At 43.1% G+C, this 18,573-nt stretch overlaps 1 protein-coding gene across 1 annotated transcript in view; it reads left to right on the top strand.

Annotated features, from left to right (window-relative positions):
- The first annotated feature begins 8,131 nt into the window (after positions 1 to 8,131).
- Positions 8,132 to 18,573, top strand: part of LOC131403900 (glycylpeptide N-tetradecanoyltransferase 2-like) — a 37,411-nt gene continuing 26,969 nt past the window's right edge. Inside the window, exon 1 of the mRNA XM_058538130.1 lies at positions 8,132 to 8,535. Within this exon, the coding sequence (XP_058394113.1) occupies positions 8,132 to 8,535 (404 nt within the window). The remainder of the gene's footprint in view (positions 8,536 to 18,573) is intronic.

Below are 18,573 nucleotides of genomic sequence, written 5' to 3'. Positions count from 1 at the left end.
ATAAGCAACTAACATCCACTCTAGCCTCACTGCTAAGGGTGACGTGCAGGGGAAGCTGGCGGCGCCCTGCGCTGCAGAGCTGCACGTGCACCTGGCCCAGGGCCTGGAGAAGCTGCAGGAGGAGACTGCAGATGCTGCAGACGCTGCTGGTCCCGGGGCTTCCCGCTGCCCGAAAGGTGAGCTAGAAGGTGAGCTACAACGTGCGTGAGCTGCCCTGCTGGCTGGTGCCCCGCGCCCACCTTCAGAGAGTAAAAAATTACGGCTGCTGCTTTACGTCCATCTGCCAAATTTCACACAAAATGTCTCTCCGAGCCTATGTAAACCAGAACTACATGGAATGGGAAGTCGGGGAAATGTAGTTCCAGCTTAGCGAAATTGACTCAGTGTATAGCTACCTCTGTGTAACATAATCCTGGGGGTCGTCCTTGCTTCTCCCTCTCCGTGTCCCCCCACATCCAACGTATCAGCAAGTTCTGCCCGATTTACTGGCACAGCCACGTGTGCTCAGAAAGTGCTCAGTCATCTATAAATGTTAGCAATCATTGCCTTTTATTTTTTTTAAGAGAAGAAGAAATATGAGCGTAGAGAAGTTAGGTAACTTTCCTGAAGTCACATGGCTGATAAGCAGCTGAGGCAGAAGCGATTGCAGAGTCGTGCTTTCAACCACCGCCCTATTCGAGTTTCCTGAGAAAGGCGTTATTTTTTCTGACATATGGTTGCTAAATAAAAATTTGAACACAAAAAATATGTACTTCATTTCAACTGAAGTTGTAGAACCTCCCAGTTGTAGGAGGTAAGGGAATCTATGTTCAATGAGAGATCATGGAGGGGGAAAACAATATAGAAGCACGACATTGTTATTATTATTATTATTATTTGGTATAATTACTTGATCTTAAAACCACCAGAATGTCTGATATAAGGCAAGATTTTCAGGATGATCAGATAATCTTTAATCATCTTCCTGACATGATTTCCACATTCGTCCACACACCACTGTTCACTGGAGTTGACTTCTATTCTCTCTGTCTTTTTGGTTCTATTACTATGGAAAGACAAATCTATTCACTACAGATGGACTCTCTCAGGTACAATGAGTGACACAGATATGCCAAGAATGTCTAATCTGGTGTTTTTATTAGACGGTGCCTTGCAAAAGAGAGAAACATACTCTCTCTTGTGCATAGAACAGCATTTTGAAAAACACATCCACTACTGTGGAATTTATATTAATATGCCGGACACCATTCAAGTTGTCCATTCAATAAAGGATTGCCAAGAAAATAAAAGATTGCAGATGGGGAAGAGTAAAGAACAGAAAAGTATATGTAACTTTACTTTGGAAACAAGTTTTTAAATTTTTTTAATTATTATTCATTATTTAATCACTTTTACTTTTATCAGCCACATTGAACAGGGATAGTTTTTTTTTTTTTTTTTATTTGCAGGGAAACATTCATCCTGAGCTAACATCTGTTGCCAATCTTCCTTTTTTTTTTTTCTTCTCCCCAAAGCCCCAGTACATGGTTGTGTATCCTAGTTGTAAGTCCTTCTAGTTCTCTATGTGAGCTGCTGCCACAGCATGGCAACTGACAGACAGGTGGTATGGTTCCGAGACCACGAAACAAACCCCAGGCAGCGGTGGTGAAAGCGAGGAACTTTAACCACTAGGCCATCAGGGCTGGCTCAGCTTTTAAGTTTTTTGCCTCATTTGTTTCTTTTTCTAAAAGCTAGGCTATGGGGGCAAAACAGCTCCAACATTATGGAGTGGCTTCTCTCAAGGGTCAAGTCAGTTTACTCTGTTGATGGCTACAAGCTGTACCTCCAACAGGCGAGATCCCGTTACGTGAAGGGGAGAAGATTGAGGCAAATGAGTTGGAGAGGATGTGGTTGGTTCAGCACCAATCCATTTCCACTGCCGAGCAAACAAGGAAGTGGCTGTCCTTGTGGGTGGGGCAAGAAGGGTCACATTCAGAAATCTTTGTGGGCAAATGGATGCGTCTAATGAAAAAGTATGACTTAAACCCCTTTCCACAAATTTCCACAACCATTCTTCACGTCAGAGTTTTCACAAATTCAGCCAGGCTATAATCCCAACCAATTTTCATACTGAAGTTTGCTTCATGTAGCACATGTGAATCTTCCTTGGCCATAAATGCAAATAAAAAGGTTCAGGACTCTGAATCAATCTACAGTTTCTTCTTAAAAGAATGATACTGTTTTTGCCTGGATATACTACTTACAAGTAAATAAAATGATATATAGGGTTTTTCAGCTTTGTTTTTGTTTTTACAAAATAAGATGGTTGTATGTTTTCTTTAATCACTACTTTCAATCATGCTCTTTCAAGTCTCCCTTCCCCCACCCTTAGTGATATCTTGGGCAGATTCTAGAGTTTTCGGCACTTCAGGTTTTAAAAAGTTCACTCCAGGGGGCCAGCCCAGTGGCTTAGCGTTAAGTTCGCGCACTCTGCTTCGGCAGCCCGGAGTTTGTAGGTTCGGATCCTGGATGCGGATCTGTGCACCACTTCTCAAGCCATGCTGTGGCAGGCGTCCCACGTATAAAGTAGAGGGAGATGGGCGTGGATGTTAGCCCAGGGCCAGTGTTCCTCAGCAAAAAGAGGAGGATTGGCAACAGATGTTAGCTCAGGCTAATATTCCTCACCAAAAAAAAAGTTCACTCCAGTCACATTCTGTTTAAATCTTCAATCTCCTGTCCAATGCCAAATCCACTCCCACCCTTGGTTCTGGCGTTTTCTGTGGCTCACAGGATCTCCTCACACTCCGGGACTCTGGCTTCTCCAGAGTCCAGATGGGAGGGAAGAGGGATTAGGACAAAATGGTGTATGTAAGCTGTTTTATTTAATTGGTGCAGATATAATCTTCTCATGGTTGTTGATGCCCGCTATGCGGCAGGTGTCCAGATGTCGGTTCTTTCATGGTGCTTTTGTGCAAATCTTTTGGACAACCCGAAAGTTTCCTAGCTAGCTGATCTCTAGTCTCTCCCCTCAGCCCCTGCACCTGGTTATACACTTCACACTTATTATTTCTGAGGTCCCTCTAGCTAGACAGCCGCCCTCTTGGGCAGGGTACCAGCAGGATAGCTCAAACCCAGCTACTATTCCTGGTTTCTGCTTGAGCCCTTGGGACATGCACACAACTCTGATTGCTCCAGCAAGCTTTGTATTTCAAAATTACCCAAGCAAGAAGCAAGGACTGGTCTCTATCTTCATGTCTGTTCTCAAACTTCTGAGGAAATATAGCTGGTTTTCCCCAGAACTCTCTCACCAAGCTCTGCAACAACCGGAGTGCCCGGGTGGGCCCGTGCATCCCTGCCTCTTAGCAAGCTCAGGTGAGATGTCCGCCTTCCCTTCTTTCAGGCACACTCAGCCTCCATTGGAGGTTCTCTGGAGCCCACTCATTTGGCTTCAGGGGAGGGAAGACACTGCATTCCAGTGGTCCTCTAACCCCTGCACTTGGGTTCACATAAGCTGAAGGAGGTAGGACAGTATCGGCCACTGAACGTGTCCTGCCACCTCTTAGCTGGTCGTTCAGATACAGGGATTATCCACTCTTATTCTCAGCTTTGGGGCTGTAGCCTCACTTCTGAGACAACATGAGATGTCCCTTTAATCTCCCATCACTCAAACAGCGTTGCAGTTGATATTCTTGCACACATATCTTTGTGAGCTTTTGAGAGTATGTCCAAAGAGTAAATTCCAGCATGGGATTTTGTATTTTAATAGATATTTCCAAATTGTTCCCCAGAAAGGTTGCATCAACTTGCACTTGCACCTGTAGTGCAGGAGCACATCTATTTCCCTACATCCTCACCAGCACCTGTTACATATGTCTCAACCTTTAAAAAAAAAAAACTTTATTGAGGAATAATTGACAAATATAATTGTATATATTTGAAGTGTACAACATGATAATTTGATATACATAGACATTGTAGAATGATTATCAAGATAAAGATAATCCTATTTTCTCAACCTTAAACAGGGACCAGAGCTTGGATCGGAGAAACCAACTCACTTGGTCAAAAGGCAAGATGAATGCGCTATTCTAGACATTTCAAAGCGCCTAGTACCAGGCTTCTGGAGGTAGGGTAGGGGGAGAAGGAGGGAGGGAGGAAGGGGGAAGAGGGTAGCTCTCACTTGAACACAGCACTCCAGTGGTCTTCTAACTCCTGGATTTAACTCTAATTGCCTTATGGGCAGGACGAGACCAGAGCACTGGGTCACAGATGGTGAAACTGGGCTCTTGTGAGTGAGGTAGCGTAAAGCTGCCGACTGTGGTGAAACTGGAGCCTCCTAATCTTACCTTCAGTGATGACATTAACGTCAGAGATGCTGTGACACATACGAGAGCAGAATGTTGTTTCTGCACTGCTGTTCTCACCCACCCAGAGAGAGGCACCCTTTGAACAGAATGTGTGTGCAGAATTGGTTGACATGGATCTGTGACATCCTCTGAGACCCTGGGCAACCCCCTGCCTCTATAAGGGCTCATTCATGGAATCTTGTCCTGTGTCTTCACCAAATGACAATGTGCCAACTCCTCAGGGCCCCCTTTCCAACCAGCACCAGCAGTACCTGCAAGGGGGCTTGTGTTTCTCTGCTCCAAGTGCATTCATTTTTTCTCAGGGAGAGAGTTTCCTTTTTTATTCAAGTCCCTGGAAGGAGCCGTTAGGATATATTTGAACTTCCAGCTAGCCAGACAAAGCACTATGATATTGATTGTGTGTTCAAGACTAACAGCCACGGAACTTGGGGCACATTTTCTCTGTCACTGCCTTTGTTAACAAAGGCTGGCAGGAGAGTTGACGACGACAGGGAATACCACTCACACAGGTAGGTGGATCCCAGTTCGTAAACGTGAGGGCTCCGAATAGCATCCTGGGCTGGTGGAGACAGTGCTGTTCTGGGAGTCAGGATGCCAGAGTCTGGATCTGGTTTCACCAATGATGTGTCTGTGTTTATCTCAGGTGAGGGATGTCACTTCCCTCAGGCCTGGTGGTGTCACCTATTAGGGGAAATCTCAATAACTTAATATAGAGACATAACAGAGGAGCTATAAGAATAAAACAAAATAAGGGAAAGTATTTTGAAAAAAGTGCACAATAATAATATAATTATTATATATTAACATGCACAATTTAATTATTGATATAATAATTATAAATATAATTATTACTGTTATTAATTATATTATTATACAGTATTGTTTTGTGCCAGTCTCAGCCTATTGATAACCAATGTTGTGGGTGGACAGGCCCTTGTCGTTTTTATTATGATTACAAGACGCCCTTCAGCAATAACTGATACCAAACCAAGTGGGTTCACCTCCTGGTGAGTTAAATAAGACTCTACACCAGTGGAAGTTGTCTCACAAAGTAAAGTGTATTTGCAGCAAATAGGAGGCCATGAGGAATCATTTTCAAAGTCATGGCGTCCCCAAACAAAGGAAAGCAGGAACTTTTACTTGGTTGGAGAACGAATATCCAAAAGGGAGAGACGGGGATTCGCTTGCACAGGCTCAGTTGGAGAACATGCTTCCACATAATGAGGCCTAAGCTCCTCCTGGAGAGATCTTTGTATTAAAAATAAGGCAAAGGTCATGGGCCTAGCTCTTGTAGTCAGGCTTGGTCAGTTTCAGGGTGGCTGGTGGTTACATCTCCCTTGAGTGCCTCATTTGGTCAGTTTCAGGATGGCTGGTGGTTACATCTCCTTAACACACAAAAGGAAAAGAAACAAATTGGAAAAACAGTTAATTGCTTCCAAACCCACCTTTGAGTTTCTCAAGGCACCTAGTCTGTGACATAACCATCAGGAAACTTTGAAAAGATAAAGGTTGATTACTTGCAGGACCTGGAAATTACACAGCACACCTGGGGCCACACAGCAAAGCTGCAGGTAGAGAGAGAGAGTACATGGGCCTGGGGTTCTGCTTTTATTGGAGTGGAGGGTGGAGGTCTAGGGTTTTGTGGGCTCCCTCTTTATTGGCAAATTTAAAACATAACAGTGGGAATTTAAAGTGCAGGAAAGGGAAAAACAAACAAACAAACTATTGATAAGTGAAATAAGCCAGTCACAAAAAGACTGTCTGATTCCATGTACATGAAGTTCCTAGAAGAGTCCAATTCATAAAGACAGAAGGTAGAATGGCGGCTGCCAGGGGTTGGGAAGAGGGGAGACTGAAGAGTGAGTGTTTAATGGGTGTAGTTTCAGTTTTGCAAGATAAAAAAAGCTCTGGAGATTGCTTACACAACAACGTGAATATACTTAACACTAGTGAACTGTACACTTAGAAATGGTTAAGATGGTAAATTTTGTCTTATGCGTATTTTACCATAATTTTTAAAAAAGCAAAAAAGTTATAATAGTTTAAATCAAACAAGACCAATTATACAACTATGGTCTTACATCTGTAATAGGAGATGAGTCAGACAACATAGGAAATTCCCAAGGGCCTCTTTGAACACTGTAGTCCTTCTACACTACTCTCTTCCCCCAAATAAATCTTAGATCTGAGATTCTAGAAGGTACCACTTTGTTCCAATTCCACAAACTCTGGGATTAAACCAGGGGAAAAAAGCAAACATTTTTAGAAACAAAGCGAGTTTCTATACATGACAATAGGATTTAGGAGTCTCCAGGGTCATTGGCAAACTTTGTCCACCTTCCAATGATTAATAATGACAAACATTGATGTTATATAACACCTCACTCTAGTCTTGAACAAACGTCTTGGCAACTTCTTTCCATTCTGGGGAACAGATGTTCCCTGTTTGTCATCGTTTTCTAGTGTTTAGCTGGTTTTCGATGCCCTCATTCTATTTCTCCAGAATTATTTTTCTTATTCTTTTTTCAGATGGTCTTAGTCAAAGCTTCTCAAACATTCAAATAAATATATGTCTGCTGAGTTTCCTTTGCTTTGTTTTTTAAAACTCTTTTAGAGAACTCTTCCAATTGGTTATAGTGACTGATCTGATAGACTTACTCCTGGTCAGGATCCTGCTGTTACCCAACCAGGTTAGTTATCCAACTCCTCATGTTCATAGGGATGAGCTGCAGGAAACTCACTCATCTCTATCCACCTTTATCCTAAAGTTTGAAGCCAGAGGCCACGTGGGACTTTCTGCCTCAGAAATAGTTGTGATTGTGAAAGTTTTGTATTTCCTTTGTGTTTTGGCCCCACTTTGCCCTTCTTACAGAAACTTAGCTGGCTCAACATCAGTCAGTGACAGAAGGCTGGTGAACTTTGAAATCGCTCTGCAATTTTTGTCTTTAGATACTTCTGTCTTGTTGCATTTTTTCCCTTATGGGGAAAAAAAAGCCGCAAAATGCTCCCAACGCCTCCTGCAAAAATAGGACCCACACCAACAATTTCAGCCAGCTTTTTCAAGTCTCACTTTCCTCATTGAACAGTTTCTGGTAACTTTCCACTGCCTTTGTAAAACCTTCCCGGGGCCTGGCGGGACCTTTGAACACCACCCATTACAGGACAGCAAAGGAAGTGCTGCTGTGTGCAGGCTGCAAGAGCAAATGAGTCTGAACTTCTCTGCCTTTTATTGGGCAATCCATGGAGTGCCTCCTGCCCCTCCTCCGTTCACCTGGAGACACGGGATTTCAGCCCACAAAGCCACTCCGTTCCTTGAGGTCTAGGTCATGACTTTGACTTGCGGAAGCCAGAGTGGCCTACCTGACACTGTCAAATCCCCCTGAATCATGGACAACGCCCCCATTTCCCTCAAGATGATTGTTCTGGTCTGAGCCGACTGTGTGCGGTGTCCATCGAAAACTGGGGCAGCTCCAGCATCTTTGGAACGGGGAGGTGGAAAGGTTGGAAGCACTCTGTTTTGACTTTGATTTTATAGTGTATTGGAAAGATAGATATAGACACGTGAAATGGAATTTTTAAAAAGTGTACATATGTGTGTGTGTGTGGGAAGCTTCTGGAAATCATTGGCACGCCTACTCCTGAGTAAAAAAAAAATCCCTCCACTGGGTAAAAGCGCTTCCTAACATTAAGGATGTAAAACCGCGTGGCCTGTGTTCCCAAAATGAAGACTCGGATTTGGAGTGTGCACGTTGCTGCATTAAGAGCGGAGCCCAAGGGTGAGGCGCATGCAGGCTGCGGGGTCTGGAGCTCGGCTCCTGCGCCCGGCTGCGGCTCGAGACCACCCCCCACTGCCACCCGCGCCCCCACCCCCGGGCGATCGGGGATGCGCGGCCGCCTCCCCGCCCCGCCCCGATCGCGGTGGGCGGGCCCAGGCCGGGCGGGGCGGGCGGGCGCGGCGCCCCGGGCTCCGGGCTCCGAGGAGACGGCGGGCGGCTCTAGAGGGAGCTGCTCGCGCCGCCGCCGCCGCCTCGCCGGCCCCACGCCCGGGCCGAGCGCCGCCTCCGGGTCCGCGCCGCCGCGATGGCGGGGACAGCGAGTCTGCGGCCAGCCAGCAGAGCCTGGAGCTGGACGACCAGGACACGTGCGGGATAGACGGGGACAATGAGGAGGAGACGGAGCACGCCAAGGGGTAGGCGCGCGGCGCGCGGGCGCCACGGGGCGCGACGGGGCTGCGGGGACCGCGCGCATCTCGGGCTCCGCTCGGGCGCTGGGTTCGGGGGCGCGGGCGGGCAGCCCCGCGTGGGGTTCGTCCGGCCCCGAGACCGTGGGGAGGTCCGGGTCGCGCAGCTCCCGGGTGGAGCGGCGCGGCGCAGCGAGGCCCCGGGGTGGGCAGGGAGGTGCGGGGACAGGCGACGCCGCTGTCACCTGCCGCGCGGCCGGCTGGCCCTCGCCCATCCCCGCCGCCCGCCCGCCCAGCCCGCGGGTGCGCCGCGCTGCCCTGGCCGGCGTGTGACTCAGTGGGACCGAGCGGGGGCGCGTCGCCCTTCCCTTTGTGGCGGCGGTGGTGGCAAGTCGTCCTTCTCTCTGCTCCTTGTCATCCTCTCCTTAAGTCCCTCCAGACCCTCCCACCCCTCCCCCAGCCGCCGCCGCCACCAGAAAAAAGAAGAGCCTATGGTGGGGAGTGGTTTGGTATCTGTCCCCGCTCGTTTCGGCGCTGCTGGCGGGGACCTGCGGAAAGTTGTGCTTCCCGGGCCGCGGCCCCCACCCTGCTCCGCGCCAGCCAGGCAGGGGGCGCCCAGGGGGTCCCGGGCCGGCCGCTCCCGGGGCTGCGCAGGATTGCCACCGCCGAGCTGACTGCAGAGCCTTCTAGGGCAGGTCCGATCCGCTGCTTTAGGCTCTGTCGTGGGGGCAGTTCCCGCAGACCTATCCAGATCCTGCTTGCAAAACTGGTGTTCGGTCTCCAAAGCCAGATACACCGTGCGTTTTAACACCTGATGGGGTTTCTGACTCCATTCACCGGCTCCCTTTCTCCCTCGCAGACTTGATTTGCCCTCCTGTTGGAGAAAAGATTGCTTCCGGTTAAGGGTGGTATTGAAGTTCTGTTCTTAGAGGCAGGGGGGTCATGTTAAATAAAGAGAGGTCTTTACATTATCCTTTCGCCCTGTTGGATTCTAACTATGCGCTGGCACGGAGCACTTAATGCTGCCCCTTAGAAGTGAGATTTTGCAAACCATGGTGACTGATGAAGTGGGTCAGCTTAAACACATGATAGGGAGGCCTTAGTCGCAGATGGCTTATTTATTCAGTTCATGGAGAGAATTCTTTAAGTGATTGATGATTTAAAGCGTAAAGTGTTTGCATTCTAACATCTGTTTGAAGCTTTGTCTAAGAAAGGAAATTTTACTGAGCCTTAACGTGTTATAAAATATTAAAAGAGATCAAGAAAAAAGCTGACTAAATGTATCTCGCATTTGCGAACTGCTTTTTTTATTTTTGCAGTGAATACGTACTTTAGTGGCAGCTTCAAGTACCAAATGTTATAATTCAAGTCTAGAATATTTTTTGAAAACGGAGGAAAGGAGATTCTACAGAAATCTGAGCCTAAGTTCTGTTTATGCAGTGATAGAAATTTGCCTGTGATAGGTAGCTAAATATAGATATGTTTTTGAAACAATAGCACCAGTGCCAGAAATGGACCCAGATGCAAATATGATGGATTACCCAGATAATTTCAGCATCTGTCCATTATCTTTCTGACGAGACCCTGGACTTTTCTCTTCTCCACTGTAATTTCTGTTGATCGTTCTTCGTTCTTTTGAAGATTTCATTAGTACTTCTTTGCTTACACAGTCAAGAATGTCTGGGTCCACTGATCCGGGCCTGTCCCCAGGAGCCCGTGGGCTGTGTGAACTTCCCAGATTAGCACCCAAAGGCATCTCCATGCGCTCTTCAGAGGCCTTCAGTTTTGTGCATCAGCACGTTAATTATATGTTAGCACAGTTACTCAACATTTAGAGACGCCCAGGGGACTGAAATGTTATAACCAAGAGCAGAAACATGATAACAGCTCCTAGTGGGAAGAGGTGGATATAATGGATTTATTGTAGTCTGTTAAAATGTAAGGAGATTAGTCAAAATCCAAGTTGCTGCGCTTGTGGGACTACTTTTTTGGATTTGGATTTAGATGATGTGCGCCAAATTTGGGGGTGATTGTGTTTCATTTGGCTCGTGTACTGATGGTATGGCTCAGTAGAAACCTAGATTTTTTTTTTCGTAAATAGCTCAAGTTTGTAAATGTTAAAATTTGAAAGACTCCTCTTTTCTATGCTTGGCCTCTTCGTCTCCACCAATTTAAATGAATTGACAAATAATGAGCCTTTGGAGGAATGAGTAGGTAAACACTTTACCTTTTAAAGGTGAATTATCGCTTTGAAGCCACTAGGTATTGGTCAGTGCATAAAGCAATAATTTACTAAATAGTACCCTTGTGGCCTGAAGGAATTAATTTATCCCCGTAATTGAGTATAATGTATTTACTAGTTATTTTAGACATATGAAGTTAAAACTACGGCCTCAGATAAAAACAAAATACCCAATTAGATGATTTTGCCCCAAAATGTGACTATTACTGTGTAGGTTTTTCTTTCATTTTCATAGAATTTTCTTTATGGGCTAAGAAGAGTATTTCATTTTGTGGATAATGCTGAAAAACCATGAATGAAATATTTATGTTCAATTAAAAGCAGTGGCTTTTATGTTTAATTAAAAGCAATGGCTTAAGTATGATAGAATACTTGCATCTTGCTATCTTTATATCTCATTTTTCATGGAAAATGTGCTCTTTGTCTAGCTTTTTGGTTGACAAGTGGCATACCACTACAAAAATTTCATAATTCCAAAAAACATGAGGGAGGAGAAGGAGTGTCCATTTTACTGAGTGAAACTATATTCAAAGCAGTGTAGTTTTATTATCTTCAAACAATACGCAGCAATTAGAGCTAGAGTAATAGAGGATTACCCAGAAAGATTCTTTAAATAACTTGCTTTAACACTTGATTTACATTTGGGAGAAGTAAGTAGGTCTTTGTAAAAAGCTTGAAGGATCTTGAAAACTTTCAAGCTAATTAAAAGTTCTAAGATAATCTTGTTTATACTGTTATTTTCTTAGCAAAGACTTTCTACGTAGATAAAAATTAATTTTAACTATCTTCTTATCCTTGCCCCATTGATATGCACCTTTTCCCTTTGTGCAGTACATGGGTAGTGGTCATCATCTCTTACTCAGCCTATCATCGCACATTAAGCATAGTTATTGTCCAGTGTTGGAAACAGGGTCACACAGCTGGCCCCAAATAAAATTAGTGTTCAAGTTGGCAACAAAATCAAATCTCTCTCCTTGCTTTACCAACACTGACTTTCAGAATGCATGTTTCCTAGACAAATTGATGTTGTTCATCTCCTTTCCTCTGAGAGCTTTTATCTTCCATATTCACTATGGTGGAATAGGAGGCAGCCACCAAGAATATTTATATAGGGGATAAAATAAGCATATATGAATATGCTTTTTTTGGCAGATAAATCACTAAGTTATTCCCTGGGGTAGATATGAAGTAGTTTCAGTAGATATTTTTAATATAATTTTTTTTTCTTAGAAAAATTAAAGATCTGGTATATGGCAAAATTAAAACTTTGGAATTCTGTTAACAAAGAACATAACCTCTCTTCTCTCACCCCCAATTTAGGAAAAAAAAGTGAAGTTATTCTCTGTGCGGTATGTTGTTGCTTCTGACTTGATCTGTGTATTGTTGAGATTGGCTGTGGGAACTTTTTTTTTTTTAATTTTATTTATTTTATTTTTTTCCCCCAAAGCCCCAGTAGATAGTTGTATGTCATAGCTGCACATCCTTCTAGTTGCTGTATGTGGGACGCAGCTTCAGCATGACCGGACAAGCGGTGCGTCGGTGCGCACCCGGGATCTGAACCTGGGTCGCCAGCAGCGGAGCACGCGCACTCAACTGCCAAGCCACAGGGCCGGCCCCTGTGGGAACTTCTTAATCAACTGTGTGGAATCGGTGGGGAGATGCAAAAAATTGCCATAACTCTCAATAGATTTTTCTTGTCATGGAAAATTTAAGGGATAATTCAAAGCTGCCCTTTCTGAAGTTTGATCTATCAACTATATAAATCTAAATGGAATGGTGTGTTCACAGCTTCTGCCCAAGCAACCTTCTCAATTCAAGAAATACAGTTTGAAATTATCAAATGTCTGCTCAGACTTTCATCTGAAATGGTGATATCGCCCTGGGGCCCGGAACAAACTTTTTCCAGAGCTTGGCGAAACTATAGAAAATTTCTAAGTACAGGACACAGACAGTGCCATCTTGAAATTGTTGATTAATACAAGTGTACACAGTAAAATATATACAAGTTGAAGTCAGTTACTTGGTTAGTTCAGGGACTGGAACCAAGTTCTGTACCAAGTTCAAGAAGGAGGTTGGTTGATTGGTTTGTTATTCCATTTGAAAATATGTCAATGACTTTTACTCATTATAAGAATAAAATATGCTTATTAAAAATGTAAGCAATAAAGTGTATAGAGAGTGAGAACCCCCTGGTCATCTTATTTCTTAGAGAAACCACCATTGACAGTTTAATCTGGTCACATTTATATATATATATATATAGAAGTGTATATCTAACATAAATAGGATCATACTTAACATGGACTCATTTGTTATCTTATATTTTTCACTGACTATTAGTTTTGTCTGCTAGAAGTTTTTGCCATGATGGAAATGTCCAATATGGAGGTCGATAGACCCTTGAAATGTGGCTAGTGTGACTAAGGAACTGGATTTTAAATTAAATTAAATTAAATTTAATTTAATTTAATTTTTATTTATTTATTTTTTTTGTGAGGGAGATCAGCCCTGAGCTAACATCCGTGCTAATCCTCCTCTTTTTGCTGAGGAAGACCGTCTCTGAGCTAACATCTATTGCCAATCCACCTCCTTTTTTTTCCCCCCAAAGCCCCAATAGATAGTTGTATGTCATAGTTGCACATCCTGCTAGTTGCTGTATGTGGGACGCGGCCTCAGCATGGCCAGAGAAGCAGTGCGTCAGTGCGCGCCTGGGATCCGAACCCGGCTGCCTGTAGCGGAGCGCGCACTTAACCGCTAAGCCACCGGGCTGGCCCTGTTTAATTTTAATTAATTTAAATTTAAGTAGCCCAGGGTGGGTAGTGGCTATTATATTGGACAGCACAGATCATATCCTGCCTTTGAATTTTATAAGCTTTCGTGGTACTCAAAGTATTTCCTTATTCTTTCCTTGTGATTTGCAGAATATGTCAAGTTTTCATTTTTCCTTTTTTTTTTCTTTAGTAGTTTGGAGGCTCTGTATCCTTCTTTTCTTCTTCTGGGAACTATTTAAAAATTTTGAACAAGGGTGCTTTTCTCTGTATTTCTCTATCAATGTCAAAAATTAACCATTGTCCAAAATATTCTACTACCAAACAAGACAAAATGTGTTGGATGTTTTGACTTCTCCTTCCTTTACATTTCATAGGTTTTGTTGAAATAATCTGGAATTTTAATTCCATGTGGCTTCTTTATTTTTGCCCTTGTTAAAACTTTTTTTTCTTAACTATTACATTATATTGACATCCATAGTATCAAAAACGTCTTAGACTTTACTTTTCTGACACTTTACTGTTTTTATTGATTACCACTATTCCGTATAAATTACACCCTCTGCTTTTCTTCTTTGGGTACTTTCTCATTTAATTTTTTTTTTTCCTGGTGAGGAAGATTGGCCCTGAGCTAACATCTGTGCCAGTTTTCCTCTATTTTGTATGTGGGATGCCACCACAGCATGGCTTGATGAGTGGTGTAGGTCTGTGCCCGGGGTCCATACCTATGAACCCCAGGCTGCTGAAGCGGAGTGCACCGCACTCAACCACAATGCCACTGGGCCAGCCCCTCATTTAATATTTTTATTAGCGCATGCAGATGATATTTTTTCTGAATTTTTTTATGTCTGAAGCTGCCTTTCTTTTGGCCTCATGCATAAACCATAGTCTGGGTGTGCGTGTAATTCTCTGATAACAGTTATTTTCCTTCAAACTCCATAAACACTGTTTTATTTCTTCTAGCATTTAGTGGTACAGATGATGTTTCTCTGCTAATCTGCTTCTCTTTCTTTTATAGGTAACCATCTTCTTTTTCTTTGTTTTGACTTGTTTGTAGTCTAGCAGCTTGTAGGATTTTCTTCCCATCTTTCTATAACCCAAGGGTTTCCACATCCTTGACCTCCTGGGATCACTCTCTTCAATATCTAAACACAGTGGCCCAAGCTCATACGTATTGATGGGGTGTCTTGGGAGCTGAGGTTTTCGTGGTCCTGCCACCAGCTCCCCCATCACTATTTCCTAACACGTTGGGTCCTTTAGCATTTCTCCTTAGACATTTGGCCCTGGGTGGAATACAGTTAGCTGTCTTTCATCTCTTTGATCATCGCATAGGGCAGAAAACAACTTCAGATTCAATGTCAGACATCACTGGTCACTAAAAGGATTTATTACAGTCCGTGCCCTCCGTAGGCCTCAGCTGCCTGCAACGTTCTTGGGAGTCCTTTCTCCCTCTGAGAGTGGTCTCTTCGTCGGCCCACCTCCACCTCTTCTCCAAATTCAAGGTCCAGCTCCGAGGGCCTTTTCTTTCATGAGGCCTCCCGTGGTCATTATAACCCAGGGTGATAACCCCGGTCAAAGGCCCGTAGCCCTTACTGAACGTATCCTTCACCTGGCACCTTTCCACCAGTCACCCCGCCCCCCCATCTCCCCACTTGTCTTCTCAGGCAGACCTTTGTTTACTGCGAAGGAAGCTGTGGCTCATAGAGATAAGTGGCTTGTCCAGGGTCACGTGGCTGGTAAGTAGGTAACAGAGTTCTTTGTGTCTGTTGTTTAATGTGTGTGTGTAACATCTTCTACAAACTGGTTCCAATAAAGGAGGGTTTTATTTTAAACATACAGTAGCTTATCACAAAATAAAGTGTGAATGAGCTTTATTAGCATTGGGGACCAGAAGGTGAGAAGCATAAGGTCTGTCTGTCTCTCTAGCCTTCCCTCCCTTGCTCCCGCCTTCTGTCAGTTTCTTAGTTTCTGTTTCTTAGTTTGGATTTTCCAGACAGGATCTCACCGTCTGCTGGTTTCTGGCCAGCAAGGCTTGGGTCCAGTCAGCTGGGGCAGAAGGTGGGAAGGTGGAAAGAGGGGATTGTCGTGGGGTACAACATGGCCACTTAGGGTCACACCTTTACTGAGGTCTGTGATCAAAATAGTTTTCAGAGAAAGATAGTGAACAAGGCTGGCATCTCCAAACACGCCTGCAGAAGATGGACGTGTGCCTACCTGTTTGCTCACAGGTAGACTGTGAGAGCAGAGACCACATTTGCAGCCTCCAATCCTTGCAATATCTGGTACATTGCACAGTTGGTAGCTTAATAAAGATTTGTTGAATGGATTCCAATGTTGTTTTTTTTTTTAATTTTATTTATTTATTTATTTTCCCCCCAAAGCCCCAGTAGATAGTTGTATGTCATAGTTGCACATCCTTCTAGTTGCTGTATGTGGGACGCGGCCTCAGCATGGCCGGAGAAGCAGTGCGTCGGTGCGCACCCGGGATCCGAACCTGGGCCACCAGGATTCTAGTGGTTCTTAATCTCCATTGACAAATTAACTTCTAATTTAAAAAATTTTCCCCTATGTGCATTAGGAATATGTGAAAGATGTTTTTTTTTTTTTTCCAATTCTCATTGAAAGGATTTGGGTTGTAGATTTCTTAGTTGTGTTCTATGCTGTATAGGACCCAACATGGTAAAATAATAGTTAATTTTCTGAAGGAGACTGAGGCTTATTCAGGTTTATTTATTTATTATTTTGTTTTTAATTTATTTTTTATTGAGGTCACATTGGTTTATAACATTATATAAATTTCAGGTGTACATCATTGTATTTCAACTTCTGTATAGACTACATCGTGTTCACCACCAAAAGTCTAGCTGCCATCCCACCGTATACATGTGCCCATGTACGCCTTTTGCCGTCCCCCAACCCCTTCCACTCTGGTAACCACCAGTCTGTTCTCTGTATCTGTGTGTGTGTTGTTGGTGTTTTATCTTCCACATAGGAGTGAAATCATACGGCATTTGGCTTTCTCTGTCTGACTTATTTCACTTGGCATAATACCCTCAAGGTCCAACCACGTTGTCCCAAATGGCAAGATTTCATCTTTTTTATGGCTGAGTAGTATTCCATTGTATGTATGTACCACATCTTCTTTATCCGTTCATCTGTTGATGGGCCCTTAGGTTGTTTCCAAGGCTTTGCTATTGTGAATAATGCAGCAATGAACATAGGGGTGCAAATATCTTTTCGAATTAGTGTTTTCCTCTTCTTTGGATAAATACCCAGAAGTGGAATAGCTGGATCATATGATAGGTCTATTTTTATTTTTTTGAGGAATCTCCATACTGTTTTCCGTAGTATCTGCACCAGTTTGCACTCCATCAGCAGTGTGTGAGGGTTCCCTTTTCTCCACATCGTCTCCAACTCTTGTTATTTCTTGTCGTCTTTTTAATAATAGCCATTTTGATGGGCATTAGGTGATATCTCATTGTGGTTTTGATTTGCATTTCCCTAATAATTAGTGTTGTTGAACTTCTTTTCATGTGCCTGTTGGCCATCTGTATATCTTCTTTGGAAAAATGTCTGTTCATATCCTCTGCCCATTTTTTAATCGGGTTGTTTGTTTTTTTGTTGTTGAGTTGTATGAGTCCCTTGTATATTTTGAATATTAACTCCTTATTGGATGTATGATCTGCCAATATCTTCTCCCACTTGGTAGGTTGTCTGTTCATTTTGTTGATGGTTTCCTTTGCTGTGCGGAAGCTTTTTAGTCTAATGTAGTCCCATTTGTTTATTTTTTCTTTTGTTTCCCTTGCTTGAGGAGACATGGTATTCAAAAAGATACTGCTAAGACAGATGTCAAAGAGTGTACTGCCTATGTTTTCTTCTAGGCGTTTTATGGTTTCAGGTCTTACATTCAAGTCTTTAATCTATTTTGAGTTAATTTTTGGGTATGGAATAAGATAATAGTCTACTTTCATTCTTTTGCTTGTGGCTGTCCAGTTTTCCCAACATCATTTATTGGACACCCTTTCCTTTCTCTGTTGTATGTTCTTGCCTCCATTGTCAAAAACTAGCTGTCGATAGATGTGTGGGTTTATTTCTGGGCTCTCAGTTCTGTAAAATAATAGCTAATTTTTTGAAGGAGACTGAGGCTTATCCAAGTTGAAATAACTTGCCGGGGCTGCATCTCAGATACAGACTTAGGTCTTGGGCCTTTCGCTGTCTGACTCTAAACTCTTACCTTTGCACTAATCTGCGTGGTCTCATGGACCATAAATAAATAAAGAGTAATTAGTTTGGTAATGTTTCAAGCTTATCTCCCCGTATGTCATACATTACCAACTCGAGTGCCTCTGCAGCCAAAATTCACCAGTGTAATGGGAACACTAAATGTCAACGAATTTAAAAGTAAATAAATCAGTTATAAAATAAATAAGTCCTGGGGATGTACTGTACAGCATGGTGACTATAGTTAATAATATTGTGTTGCGTATTTGAAAGTTGCTAAGAGAATAGATTTTAGACGTTCTCATCACAGGAAAAAAAATTTGTAACTGTGTGGTGATGGATGTTAACTAGACTTATTGTGGTGATCATTTAGCAGTATATACATATATCAAGTAATTATGTTGTATACCTGAAACTGATATAATGTTATATGTCAATTATATCTCAATTTAAAAAAAAGAAATACAGTGGGAATTGGCATTTACATATTTAAGAAATTTTAAGTTTGATATTGCTGCTGATATTAATAAACATTTATATATTCCAAAATATTTTTCCTTCTGTCCCCCTTGTATGTCTTATATGGTTCTTTCATACATTTAAAATGGATGGGATGACCCAAAATTGACTTGCTACGTACTATGAAATTCAGAGGAGGCCTGGTATTCTGTTAGGCTCAGCAGCCCTGAAATAATAGAATGGCCATATTTTTTAAGAAATATGTTTTCCCCAGTCTCTGACTCTTCCTTGCTTAATCATCCTATTTTTTGATATACATAAAAAAAGTAAATAAATCCATATATTCCCTTGTTTAAA

This window comes from Diceros bicornis, unplaced genomic scaffold (assembly GCF_020826845.1).
Source record: "Diceros bicornis minor isolate mBicDic1 unplaced genomic scaffold, mDicBic1.mat.cur scaffold_95_ctg1, whole genome shotgun sequence".
NCBI classification, from domain to species: domain Eukaryota; kingdom Metazoa; phylum Chordata; class Mammalia; order Perissodactyla; family Rhinocerotidae; genus Diceros; species Diceros bicornis.
The sequence above is the reverse complement of the archived record's forward strand: the minus strand, read 5'-3'. Positions and strand labels throughout refer to the sequence as shown.